This window comes from Phaseolus vulgaris, chromosome 9 (genome assembly GCF_051622355.1).
Source record: "Phaseolus vulgaris cultivar YP4 chromosome 9, ASM5162235v1, whole genome shotgun sequence".
NCBI classification, from domain to species: domain Eukaryota; kingdom Viridiplantae; phylum Streptophyta; class Magnoliopsida; order Fabales; family Fabaceae; genus Phaseolus; species Phaseolus vulgaris.
Genome location: NC_143506.1, coordinates 9,287,145 through 9,301,698, shown reverse-complemented (window position 1 = coordinate 9,301,698; position 14,554 = coordinate 9,287,145). Strand labels below are relative to the sequence as shown.

The following is a 14,554-nucleotide window of genomic DNA, read 5'->3' as shown; positions in this document are numbered from 1 at the left end:
TTATTAACCTCCAACCTTTTCATACACGCACACAAAAAATTTCTTACATGTTGTTGATAAGCAAATGACCCCATAATTCTATGTAGATAAATATTCATCACAAAAATTTATTTGTCTCGATAATCACTTAATAAATACTCATAAAACATTGATTAGGATGTTGGAGATCCCACATCGACTAGAGATTAGAGCCTTTCATTATATATAAGTGGGTGCAAACCTCACTCCATTGAGTCGGTTTTATGGGGTTGAGTTAGGCTTAAAGTCCACTTCGTAATATGGTATCAGAGCCATTTTGAACCTATTCTAGTGAGTATTTGTTGGGTCTATCGTGCCACCCGCTATCGGACCACCCATAATATATAGTCTCACGCACGAGTTAGGCTTAAAGTCCACTTCCTAATATAGGACAAGAAAACCAATCCAAAAAAGAGTGACTAAAGTTTGATAATTTAGTTTTCAACAAAATTCAAGCTTTTAATTAGACTGTATACAAAATCTCTTAAAAATCTATCTTCCCCTTTCACAAATAACTTCATTTTAATGTTTTGAGATACCCCCACAAAGTTGCTAACCACATCCTTTCTACCCCATGTTTTAGTAGGATTGTGTATAATGTTATATGATATTTACATATTAGAATTAATAAAATTGTAAATTTAAATTCTTTCATATTAATTTTCCCGTTATATATGTTTTGTCTTGTCAATCATATATTGAAAATTTGAGTAAATGTTACTAAAGGTTTAAGACGAACAGGTATACTAACTTAGACAATACATTATATTAAATTTGTTTTGTGTTGGAAAAATTAATTTCTATTGTTTTAAAATATTGTTTAAGTAAATTTGATTTCTTTTTATATATACATATAAGTTTATGTTTTATTTTTTTATAGTTATTTTAAGTTTTAACTCGAGAAGAGATTTCCTTTTGAGTAAGAAAAAAGAATTTCAAATATGTAAATTTTATTTCATTATATATATTCTTATAAAATATTTACAATTACTTTTAATCACTCTTGAAAAACGCTTTATATCTTCACAACATTTGAAATAAATTAGTACTTCTTTTTACTCATATTAACAATGTTATTTTTTCATCTTAACCAACTTAAAAAGAATTATTATGTCGAGTTTAAATTTCAGAAACTAGTTCCAATGTATTTTGATAATAGAATAGATTCGTATCAACTGCTCAACCGTGTTTTACATATTTTGTAGAACTGTATTTATATATACCAATAGAAATACATGTGCTTCATGTGTACCCACTATTTATGACCACAGAAAATAAGAAGTATAGTTAAAAATCAAACATTATAATAGTTGTTAAATTAAAAAAGTACTAGTAAAATTTACATTGAAATAATAATAAAAATAAATAAAAACATAAACTAATATATATAAATGAAAAAAATTCCTTATTACTAATGATTAAATAATTTGTTTACAAATAATAAAATAAGTTGTGATTAATAAAAATAAAGTAGATAACATTTATATATTGAAAATGGTTATAAGAAAAAACTTCCTTATTAATAATTATAGATAGTTAAAGGTGTATGTATAGTTATGTATGTGTGTATATATAGCAATACAATTTTATATAAATTTTTATTTAATATATATTATTTTATATAATAATATTATATTTATAGTGGTATTATTTACTTTTAAGTATCTTATAGAATTATAAAATATAAAGTATAATTTAAATTCCTTTATTGTTTAATTACACATGCTATTTGTACTAAGTTCTACAAAACTGGGATAAGATTAAGATTACTCCCATGTGCTCAATTTCTGATTGAAAGTTGAGCAGCATTTGGAGGCTCATCCATTATTCTATTATTATTATAGCATTTCCAACGCTCTGTTCTTGTGTTTCTATTTCTATTTTTGTCCTTAAGCAATTCCACACTCAACCAAACCTACGTGGCAATTCACATGCACAAACTATTCTTTTGTTAAGTAGCAACACCTGCTCAACACTGAAATAAATGTTTGCCACAGTGGAAACACTCGATTACAAAAAAAATTACTTATTTGTTTTCTATTTATTAAAAAAAAAATGCGAGTCATACATTTTTTTTATATATTTTTTACAATTAACCAAAGTTTTCTTTTCGTATGATGAATATTTAATCAATAAAAAATATAATAGAAAACATATTTTTACTTATTTTTAAAAAATGGAAAGAATATTTATGTTATTCATTTAAAAACAGAACCCAAGACAAAAACATGAAGGAAAGATTCTAGGTGAAGCTATCCCTAATTCCTAACTTTAAATTTGTTCCTTTTTTAAACTGACTGTGATATTTGTCGAATCCACCTTGTATACATTGCATCATAAATAACAAAAGATTTTAAATCTTCTTGACATGAAATAGTAATTACCAACAAAACAAGAATAAATGATAAAAAAACAGAAAAACATCATTATCTCCTTTTTCCACCTTGTCCATGAAAATGATCATGGTCGTAAAACATGGTGGAAGAACGATAGAATTTTTTTAAAAAAAAATCTAGAAATTAAGAATGTAAAATTGATAAAAAAATTATTAATTAAAAAAGTTTAGAGAAAAAGAATAATAAAGGCAAAAAATAAATAAGGAGGGGTGTTGTGTTGTGGGTGATGTTCCCCTTTTCGTGCTCAAGTCAAAACGCAGACAAGATAACCTTACATCAAATTAAACTACCAAACAACACAACCGAACCAATCTTTTTGTTTTTTCTTTCTCTCTCTATCAGATCTACCATGTGGCTACCCTTTTCTACAGCAACTTAACAATTCCCACTTTCCACTCCTTTATTTTTCTCTTCACCACATAGCTTTAGACTTTCTAAAAAACAATAAGGGATTAACTTTTACAATTTGCATTAACAAAATTCATGATTTTAATAATATACACACGGTTTTGGTTCAATGATCAGCATAAATGCATTAAGAAATTATAATTAATGACACCTTAAATTAATTACTAAAAATTTATTACACATATTAACTTCTAATTAATGACCTCCAAAGACTGTTTAATGCCACACAATTCATTATATTGAACATAAAGATGCATTAATAAATTTACTAAAATGAATATTTAAAACCCCCATATTAGTTATATTAATTAATCATGCATTAGAGAAGATGTGGGGCTTGGATTAATTTCGTACGGTTTCCCACAAGATGCGTGCAATTTTTTTTCTATCTCAAAACATGACATAATTAGCGGGAAACAATTCCTGTAGAAGATTGATTAATTAGGGTCCTTTTTAGGTAGCTTCCTATTTCTCACTTTTTCTTCTGTTCATTCATCCCAAATAATTAATACAAGTTAATCTGCAATAGTTACATTATTTACTGCTTGTCTTAATTAGCACTAGAATTAATATAAACACGTAAAGTTTTTAATCATGGTTATTAAATACTCGTATTAGTTATTTATTTGTGGAATTTAATTTTATTATTGCTTGGCCTGGGGGGTAGTGTCACGAGTCACGATCGGATCAGTACAAAATCTGGTTGCTTATGTTTCGTTCGTTTGTTTCACAAGCAGAGTTAGTATTGGAAGGTATTAGTGTGTCTGTGTGAGAAAGAGAAAGAGAAAGAGAGAAATATACGTTACAGAGGGAAACCAAAGCAAAATCTAAAACCAGAGGGGATAGAGATAAAGAGCGGGCGGTGGTGTTGTGTTGTTTCTGTGACTGGAGTGCACCAAGCAACGAAAGTGCCCATAAAATTCAACCTGCTTTCTCGGGATTCTTAATTTTCGTCTTCTTCTTCGTTTTTTCCTCAAACAAGGAGGAGGTACTCGTCATTGCTCCTTCCAAAGCTCTTCCTTTTCACTGCCTTCGATCTGACGTTTCTCCCCAATTTTTCGCCCGTTCATGTTGCTTCCTGCATTGATCTAAATGGGATTTTATTTTTCCTCTCTCAATTTCAATTGGGGTACGTCAAATTGTTCTTTTTCGTTTTGGCTTTCCTTTTTTTTTTTTTTCAAATAACAAAGCGTGCTTCCGCTTTTTTATGACTCGTATCTGGGTTTCGATTGGGATGGCTAACGAAGGTGATTTCTTTTCTTTTTACGAAAATTACCATTTACTATCTTGATTCGGTTTTGGGTTGCGATTCGGTAACGCAATGACGATGATTTTTTCTCTTGAAAAATAAAAACAAGCTTATGCTTTAATGAGAGTCTAGTTAATGTTGATGGAAGTAGCTGAAAGTGATTTAACTCTTGTGTTATCCTCCTACCTATGTTCTTCTCTACTTCAACTTTAACTTCTTCGCATCTTGTTCTTTCCGAGTTCAGACTTGTAATTGCCACTCAAGTTTATCCTTTTTTAATGATTTAAATCTTTTGTTGATACCTATGCAACTCAATATTGGGTCTCTTATGGATCTGGTGGTGTGAATTTATTAACGGTCTTTCTTTCACCTATTCCCATGTTTTTGTTCTCTGAATAGGAAGTTTGTTTTGTTTATTTGCTGGATTGATGTTTTAAATTACTTCGTTGTTTTATTTTAAATGAACACCACCATTTTCCTTTTTGATGTTAGGTTTGTGCATGCTGAACTGGAGGGGGATTCACTCAATGTTTTTCTTTACTCACATTGAATGATGCTATTGGTTTCTGGGTGTATTCATAGAGGATTTGCACGCTAAGCATCGAGCTTATTGGTTATAGAATGTCCAGGCATCTACACAGAGGGGTATCTATTCGGATCCCTGAAAGAAACAATGACTCGAGGGACTCTCAATCCAAAGATAAGACAGAAAAGGAAGGTTTTGATAAAAGATTTTCCTCTCCTCACCCCTCACCCTTGAGGTCTTTGCTTTTATCAGATAATTCTAATTCCAAATTAGGTATCACTGAGAATGGTTTACTATCTGACCCCTACATTATTGGCACTCCAAGAAACAGGCATAAGTTGATTCTTTTTTTCTTGAAGTTTAGTTTAGTGTTTGTAGTTATTCTTGCTCTTGCGGGGTCTTTTTGGTGGACAATATCGATTTCAACTGCGTCAAGGGGTCACATTTACCATGGCTATAGAAGACTCCATGAGCAACTTGTATTGGACCTGTTGGATATAGGGGAGATATCTTACGCTCCCTCAAGGCTGAAAGAACTGGAATTTTGTTATAAGGAGTTTGAAAATTATGTTCCTTGCTTTAATGTTTCTGACAATCTAGCTCTTGGTTTTTCTGATGGCAATGAGTTTGACCGGCAATGCAACCATGAGCTCAGGCAAGATTGTTTATCACTCTCACCACCAAATTACAAAATTCCTCTTAGGTGGCCTACTGGAAGGGATATTATCTGGGTTGCTAATGTTAAACTCACTGCACAGGAGGTTCTTTCTTCTGGAAGCTTGACCAAAAGGTGAGTGAGTGATATGTCTTTCCTACTTGCTGTCATACATTGAGCTATTGTTTCATCTTAAAGTTTTCATGTATTTTATTTGGTTATAGGATGATGATGCTTGATGAAGAGCAAATTTCCTTTCGCTCAGTCTCTCATATGTTTGATGGTGTGGAAGACTATTCACATCAAATTGCTGAAATGATTGGGCTCAGAAATGAATCTAACTTCATACAAGCAGGGGTAAATGAATATTTATTCTCCATTGGAAATGGTGTAATTAAGGATTTGTTGTGGTGTTCCTCATCAATTATAGTCATATTCCACTAATTCAGTGAACTTCAGTTATAAAAACTTAAATTCATCAACATTACTTAATTTTGATAAATGGGTAGCCATCTGCATTGAGTTCATTGTAATTCTAATAGTACTAATACTGAAATAGATATCATTATTAATTATCTTGAAGGTATTTTGTTCAAACAATTAGTGAAAATTCAAATATTCTTCCTTTGGTTGAAATGTTCTTATTTATATCTGAACTGTTCTATTAGCAAAAACCTTACCCTGCAAAGATACAATTGTTTGTCTTTAAGTGCCATCCCATGGGATTATGGAATATGTCTCTTCACATTTTTGGCTAAGCAACATGTCCTCATCTACTTGATGGGTCCTTGTATTCATAGTATTTATGTACCCTGCACTTAGAGGGTTTTGTGATATATTTTCTAACGGATTATAGAGGTAGTGAATGTGAACTTAGTTCTTAGTTTGATTATAATATTCCCTTGATTGAACATGTTGGGATTCTAAATATGCAGGTTAGAACAATACTGGATATTGACTGTGGTTACGGTAGCTTTGGAGCACACCTTTTTCAGAATCAGCTTTTAACCATGTGCGTTGCAAGCTATGAGCCTTCTGGCAGTCAAGTTCAGCTTACACTTGAGAGGGGTTTTCCTGCTATGGTTGCTTCTTTCAATTCAAAACAATTGCCATATCCATCTCTCTCCTTTGACATGTTGCATTGTGCCAGATGTGGCATTGATTGGGACCGAAAGGGTATCTTTGAAAACCTACCTCCTACTATTTTCTATAAGGTCAATGTAATTCTGTCATTCTGCATATTTATTCCGCAACTCCAAAGAAGATGTTGGACTATGATTGCCTGTGGAAGGAGAAATTAGATAACAAATAAAAATAAATAAATTGTTCTTATAGACTTATAATACTTACTCATTCTGTTTCTTCAAGTTATACTTTTTCATTTTTACATATTCAGGAATTGAACATTGAGGGCTGGTTGTCCCTTGTGGTACTGCATTGTTTCACAAGTGAACATAGACCATCCATCAACACTCTTTTGGAACCAGGGAAAATATTAACTGTTGATTGATAGTCATATAATATTTATGGTTATCTTACAAATACGCTTCTACATGGATTTTCCCATTTCAATCTAAGTATTTTTTTTTATTGCAATTCTTAGGTTCTTTAATTATTTCTTTTTGAAATTTTGAACACAGTTCATATGTTGATTTATGTCAACCGGCTGTTTCCTCCAGTGTTGTATTTTTATCCCCACCTATGTCAAATAATGGTAGTTATATGGCCTTTTATGTTCTTTCTGGTTGTTCCAACTAATCCAATATGTTTTTCCCATTTTGATTATTAGATTATTACTCTATCCATTTATGTTGATTACGTTAAAAATATTCCATGAGATGCATGAAAGTCCCTCCCACCACTCTTTCTTTTTTGTTGCGTAATTCTACTTTTGAACTGCAGAATTATTTGGGGGTGGGAGGGTGTATGCTGTACACTAGGGGAAACAAGTTCTTTATTGTAGGAATTTCTTAAAGTTAAATGTCTGTGTGAAACCATCTCAAACTAAACATTGTACTTAAAATATTATTTTTTGTTAGTATTATAAAATGATTATTCAGAACCATAGATTAGAATTATTATAAAATATCATTCCCGTCCTCTAATTGCAAACTTCATAATAGCATAATATGGTCATACCTTCAATGTTTATTTTCTTAATCATTGAATTTTCCAACAAACTGGAGTTTACTGGCTGATGTATTCCTCATATTTCTGCATACATTTTATCCATCAAGCTGCCTCTTTTTCATATTATTATTCCCTTTTCAAAGTTTAAACTCAAGAATCTGAAAATTTAGTTCTAATATTTAAAACATTGGCCTTAATTTTTCTGCATTTTGTAATGGTATAGTACCTTGTGGTCAGTGAGGTGAATTCGTTGAATATCTGGACTCTTCTTAAATCTTATTAACCTTCATATTCAATGGCATAGATGGCACTCTCATGATTGAAGCTGATAGGCTTTTAAGGCCAGGGGGCTATTTTGTCTGGACTTCACCGCTTACAAATGCTCGTGACAAAGACAGTCAAGAAAGATGGAAGTTTATACAAAGTTTTGCTGAAAATCTTTGCTGGGATATGATGTCACAACAAGATGAAACTGTTGTATGGAAGAAAACGAGTGAGAAGACTTGCTACAGTTCAAGGTATATCACTGCTGTGACATGTATCGATCAAAATATATTACACTTTGTATATACTGGGAAGAAATTTTTAGCATCCAGGATCTGCTTTATATGAATATGAAGTTGTGTTAGTGGTATTCCAGAGGTGATGTTGGTATTTAACACCCAAGAATCTTACATTCTTTAAAATTGTGCAGAAAATTTAGAACAAGAGGAAGATGATTTAAAACTGAATTACTCTTTTTTTTTCTTTCTGCTTACATTCTGTATGACATTCAAAGACATTTTAGAGATTGAAAAATACCTTATTGCTATAACAATGCTCTAATAGTTACAAATCTAAAGAGTCACATGAGTACTACTAAATATTTTTTCAAAAAAAATCAATAATTATTCAATCTATGACAGGACATTATTCAACAATTTGTATACTACATAAAGTTTTATAGCTGTCCCTAATACTTAGCATTTCTTGTCTGTTTGGATTTCCAGAAAGAATACTTCTCCCCCTCCTTTATGTGGCAGAGGCTATGACGTGGAAACTCCATATTATCGAGAACTGCAAAACTGCATCGGAGGAACAGATAGCAGCCGTTGGATTTCTGTTGAAAAGAGGCAAACTTGGCCTTCCAGAGATCAATTGAACAAGAAGGAGCTTGAAAACTTTGGTAATTGTTATATTCTTTAATATTTTTATGTTTCTCTTATCAGAAGGATTTCACTGTACTATATATCTGAATGAAATCTGCTATCAGGTAGGTTATCTAAATACGTATCTATTTACTTGCATTAGGGTTGCAATCTGATGAATTTGCCGAGGATTCTGAAAGCTGGAGAGCATCAGTGCGTAATTATTGGTCTCTTCTGTCACCTTTAATATTTTCTGATCATCCAAAGAGACCTGGTGATGAGGACCCTCCGCCACCATATAACATGCTAAGAAATGTGCTAGACATGAATTCTCATTTTGGTGGTTTTAATTCTGCTCTGTTGCACGCTGGAAAATCTGTATGGGTAATGAATGTGGTACCTTTGGATGGACCCAACTACCTTCCCTTGATCCTGGACCGAGGTTATGTTGGCGTTATGCATGATTGGTATTTTAAACTCCTTTCTCTTATTTTAGAATTTCATGATTCTTTGTTTGCCCTTTTCTTGTTTGGCTGAAATTCACAGCCTCCTGCTAAAAATCTTTCTTCCTTGACCTTTCTTTCAATTTTGTTTTAACGTCATCATTCCAAATATATAGAACTATTGATTTCCTTATATACAATATAACCATTAAGGCCTTGAACTAGGTTGTGTACTTGTTAGGCTCAAGAGATTTCACACACAAATGAGACAGTTTTACTGACAAACCCACTAAACGCAGGCCTAAGCCCTGACTTATAGTTCTCTCTTTCAAACACACATTCAAACTGCCATATATCACTAAAACACTTATAACGTATAATAACTACCCCGTAAAATAGTTGACACATAACTGATAAAATAACTGTCATCCACACACAATTGCCCCTCTAAACTAACTTCTTTCAGTTACTCAATTTTTCATTGTGACATAAGCTTTCCATGGGTTGATGCCTATCATAACTTACATAAGTTCTGGTGGGGAGGATATAACATTTGCAATTAGGTTTGGGTATTCTCTGTTTTTTAGTTTTATTTGATGTAAACTAAGTAAAAAAAAAATTTCTGACTTCTGTCAGAAACAATATTGTAATCCAACAACAAAAGCCTTATCTCATTGGGTAAGATCGACTGCAAGAATTATGTGTCATCATTTGGTTTTGTAAAAGACAAATTCCTTGGAGATAATCATTCACCATGAGATTACTCTTAGCAGCCTTTTCCATTGTCCCTCTTTGATTTCCTTCGCCACCCCCTTTCACATGACTACAATTCATGCAATGTATTCTCTTTATTATTGATTATTGATTCGAATGGCCTCTTTCTACATGTCAAAACACTAGTTTATTTCCTTAATTTTTTCCTATATTTTCTTGCATACAATCATTTTGTATCTCGTCCTTTCTTGAGTGACCACACATCTATCTTAGTATTTGAAATATTGATCCCAGAAATTTAAATTTCAAAACTTGTGGTATGGCATCTCCTCCCATTTTTATTTCCCTAAGTTTTGTTTTGTTTCTTGGAAAATTGTTGATAGATAATGGAAGCTTGAATCTGTCAAGAACTAGTTTAACCTATAAAGCCTAAGATGCTAGGAGAGAGCAGTTGAATGCTTTATATCTCTAACTTTCCCTTAATGAAAAAGCTATTCGGGCTTGAGCATGAACAGTGAACAACCTTATACCACTCACTCAATGCGAAAATTAAATTAAATTGTGAATAGGAGCAGCAAGGATTAAATTCAGAGCACTTGAAGACCATTTGAAGGACCGACTCATCTTAAAACTTAAGCTTTTAAACGGTTCCTTAAGAATGGTTTAGAATCTTTAGACTCTATCACATGCCAAAGTTTTTGCAGATTAAAACTAAATATTCTAAACTTATCTTCCTTGTGAAAAGGTCATAGTTAATTGAAAAGGGCACTGTTTGTGAACACTTGTCGCCACTTATATATTTCTTACAATTTTGGTCTTCTGTGGTTTCTAGGTGTGAGGCCTTTCCAACGTACCCTAGAACCTATGACTTGGTGCATGCAGCAGGACTTTTATCCCTTGAATTTGCTCGGCAGCGCAGCTGTAAGATGCTTGACCTGTTCATTGAAATTGACAGGTTACTTCGGCCAGAGGTATGTAAATATACTCCGCGCTTTAACTTTTCATTTGTGGTCCTTTATCTTTTTAGTTGTGTGTTTTCCTACTAACTTCATCTGATTTTATGAGGTATAAGTATATAAAGCTATGAACAAACGTGAATCCGTTTTTATTAAACACTCTTTGGAGTGAGGATAACCGTTTCAAAACCTTAGCTAAACACTTAGCAAAGGAAGGAGTCTCTTGATTTCACTTTGGTTGGGTTTTATTATCATAAAGTAATGCAATAGATTCTGTTTCTTTATTAAATTAAATCATAATGGCCTGGATTTGATCATATGATCTAATACTAACTGGATATTGATTTCGCTGAATATTTATCGCCAGTTTGCCTAATATTGTGTGATTTATGGCCTTACTTTTGTAGCTATCAGTTTCCCTGCCTATAGGGCTTTCCCCTTTTTTTGAAAAAACGCCAGTTTTAAAATTGTACTATCAGCATGATATTGCATATATGTAGGGTATGCATCCCCATTGTGTAGTCAGTTCAATGTTCATTTGAGAACCACTGGGGTCAGCCTAGTAACTCTAATGTCATCATCAAATTGAGATGCATTTGTGAAAGCTTTAACTTTATTTTTTTCCTTGTGGAAACATAAGGCTAAAATGGAATTTTCTCAGGTATACTAAGGGGAAAATAGAGAATTGTTAGATTTTCAGGAGGCTATCACCAGATAGCCTAGGTACTTCCTTTTGAATGGATTGATATATTTTTAAGCCATTTGATATGGTGACAATTGGTGATGATGTGTGCAGGGTTGGATTATAATTCGTGATACAGCTCCTTTCGTAGAGTCAGCCAGAGCTCTAACAACAAGGTTAAAGTGGGATGCTCGAGTTGTAGAAATGGACAGTGACAGCGATCAGAGACTCCTGATCTGTCAGAAACCTTTCTTTAAGAAACAGGCAAATTAATTCATTAAAAGTCCACAGGAAATTAGACCATAATATTCATATATTCATTTTCACAGTGTTCATTTATTATCATAATGCTCCGCCATAGAAGGTGGGGATTGAAAATTTTGGACAGAAAAAAAAAAACATAGAGGAAACAGTGATTTCTCGTCAATGATACCACCACAACTCCTATGTAGCCGTAAGGCATATATACATAGGGCCTTGTAATTATCAAACGAGGAGCAGAGCAGAGCGGATGAAGAAGTATACTGGTTGATTCAATTTTTCATGTGATGTCTGATTACAGTTATACACATGATCATTTCAGATTGGCAAGATAAATCATGATAGAATAATTTATATATATTATATATGTTTGCTGTGGTGTATAAAATGCTCAGCAATTAATTCCCCCATATTCGTATACAATTATTTTTTCTGCTCTCATTCCTGTAAAACCCCAGCAAAACCATATTTTGATAAATCTTGTCAGTATTTATAGTGTGAAATCAAACTCACTTTCAACATTAGCCAGTGTAAAAATACCTAATTGGTGGAGTTGACATTACCCAGTATGATTAAAACCAAGTTATATTTCCGTGCCTGGAGAATCAGTTTTTCTGCACCCTTCACGTTAACGAAATGACATAAATGACCTCAAGGGGTTATAATTAAGTAGTAGGTTTTTTTTGTCTGCAAACCCTTTCTTTTGTAGCACTGTTACTTTATTTTATCTTTGGAGGAAAAATATCAGTTAGGAGGTTAATGTGAAGAGTAGTTAACATTTAAAAGGTGACCACAATGGATCTTTCTAAAATGACTGGGGTATCCACATGTGAGATGAGTCATGTTCCATGAAAAGTAACTAAATTGTTTACCATGTTAGTATTCTAACTTATTCTAGAAATATTGTGATACTGATGGTGGAGAATGAATTGGAATAATTTGTAGCTTTCATCTATTTATGTGATATTTTCAAAATATTATATTTTGTTTCATGTACCAAAAGTAAATATAGGAAAGTGAGAACAAAATAATATCATATCAAAATAATATAAAAATCATCTTTTATAATTTTAATAATATTTTTTTTTTTTCATATTAGGAAGATTTGAATAAAGTTTGTAGTGACTAATCCGGAAAAATGAATTTTACCATGGTTGACATAATAGTACAAGATGATATCATTTTGAGCAATATTTACTCATTTAAATTCTCAAGATCAAATCTTCATCAATCATGTTTTCAAATCTTTATTTATTAATAGCTTTATTATATTTGTAGAATAACTTTTTTTTAAATTATTTCTATCATATTCATTTGTTGAATAAAATAAATAATAAAAATTATATAATAAAAAAATACATATTAGCGAGATAATATAATTAAATCAATATATAGAGATAAATTAAATGGATTCGTGTGTTAGTGTGATTAAAGATAAAATAAATAAAATTGACTAGTGTGTGACGAAAGAGAATACAAATAGAATAAATAAAATAGACCAATATGTGATTAGGGAAAAATAATATAAATAAAATGCATCAGTATGTGATTGAAGATAAATAATATATATAAAATAAATAAAATAGATTTGTGTGTGATTGAAGATAAATAAAATATATCACTACATAACTAAAAATAATATAAATGAAATAAATAAAATAAATGAGGTATGTTACACCATATTTATAAATAAAAATAAATAAATAAATGATATCTCATTCCCTTATCTTAATTATTGAAGTGTAATTAAGGTGTTGAAATCTCACTAAAAGTTTATACTATTATTTTTTCCCCTTCTTCTCTCTCTTATTTTTGTCCCTTCTCATAACTCTTTTTTTTATGGACAATAAAAAATCAATAAATGTGAACTACTTCAGGAATGGTTCAACCTGTATAAAAAAAAAAAAAACTCAAGCCCTTCTCATAACTCTATCCTATCCCCCTTCCCCTCCCTCTCCAAACATATAAGATTAAGTCACATTAATTGCAACACTCATGCTTATATCTTAGAGATAAGTCTTTATATCTTTTTTTAAAATTAATTAATAATAATTTTCTTTTTAAATTAATATTTATTATTATTTTAAAATTAATACTTATTTTTTTTTCAAAATTAATAATTTATTATTATTATTATTATTTTAAAACTAATACTTATTCTTATCATTATTATTCCTTGAAGTCTTAGAATAAAATATTTATAAATAATACAATTCTAATACATGTGTGGAAAATATTGCATTATAAATCTTTAGATGTACAATAAACATTTTGTTCATGGAATTCCAACAAAAACATAAGTCTCCATGGGGTCTAAAACATTCTCTTTAAACTCCATTGTCCAACCTCAACCTTACAAAGGAAAACAAATATTAATAGACTTCGGTTTTCAATCACAATAATATATGGTTAAAAGACGTACATGCATGTTACTTATTGTGTTATCTAAGTGTATCACCCTATCCATCTATACCTTAACAAATTTTCTTTGTGGAGAATTAACCAAGTAGCACTGACATGTTCAACAGATATGGGTCATGGAGAACAAAAATATTTAAATGTCAATACACGAAGTTGAAATCCTTCTACATGATCACATTCCACAACAGATCCCATGCATCTCTTGGATGCACTAACATTTTACACTTTGCTTTCACATTTTTATCAATGTGAAAACGACATAGAAGATTAAAAGCTTCAGAAAACACAACATTTATTGCATTCATGAAAGCAATATCTCTATCACTAACTATGAGCCTTAAGGAATGCATAAATTCTCAAAAACAACTTGTTAAGTCTCTTAGAGGTCCACACAAAGTTATTTTCACATTTAGATTTGAGTAAAGGAGATGCAATAGAGAATGTCAACCCTGTTGAGGTAACACCAATAACTTCAAGTAAAGGCATCTTCTACCTGTTAGTTTTGTAGGTATTATCCATCATCAACACAATGTTAAAAAAATTAAGTAGTTTCACTGAATCAGGGAGT

General features: G+C 31.4%; 1 protein-coding gene across 4 annotated transcripts; it reads left to right on the top strand.

The window, feature by feature from the left end:
• The first annotated feature begins 3,452 nt into the window (after positions 1-3,452).
• On the top strand, positions 3,453-12,004 carry LOC137820520 (putative pectin methyltransferase QUA2). Of its 4 annotated transcripts, none has more exons than XM_068624649.2 (9): positions 3,453-3,951; positions 4,564-5,387; positions 5,477-5,609; positions 6,188-6,428; positions 7,687-7,900; positions 8,372-8,547; positions 8,673-8,976; positions 10,499-10,637; positions 11,419-12,004. In XM_068624649.2, the coding sequence occupies exons 2-9, from the start codon at positions 4,693-4,695 to the stop codon at positions 11,575-11,577; spliced, it is 2,061 nt and encodes a 686-aa protein (XP_068480750.2). In that variant the 5' UTR covers positions 3,453-3,951; positions 4,564-4,692; the 3' UTR covers positions 11,578-12,004. The 4 variants fall into 4 exon arrangements, 2 of the variants coding, with proteins under 2 accessions (XP_068480750.2, XP_068480751.2); XM_068624650.2 differs by having other exon boundaries at positions 3,462-3,810; XR_016515522.1 differs by having other exon boundaries at positions 3,476-3,951; positions 6,188-6,466; positions 11,419-11,848.
• The last annotated feature ends 2,550 nt before the right edge of the window (positions 12,005-14,554 follow it).

Coding starts and splice junctions, on each gene's coding strand:
- LOC137820520 (XM_068624649.2), top strand. CDS start 4,693: ATGTCCAGGCATCTACACAGAGGGGTATCTATTCGGATCCCTGAAAGA. Junction 8,548..8,672: donor GAAGGAGCTTGAAAACTTTG/GTAATTGTTATA, acceptor TACTTGCATTAG/GGTTGCAATCTGATGAATTT. Junction 10,638..11,418: donor ACAGGTTACTTCGGCCAGAG/GTATGTAAATAT, acceptor TGATGTGTGCAG/GGTTGGATTATAATTCGTGA.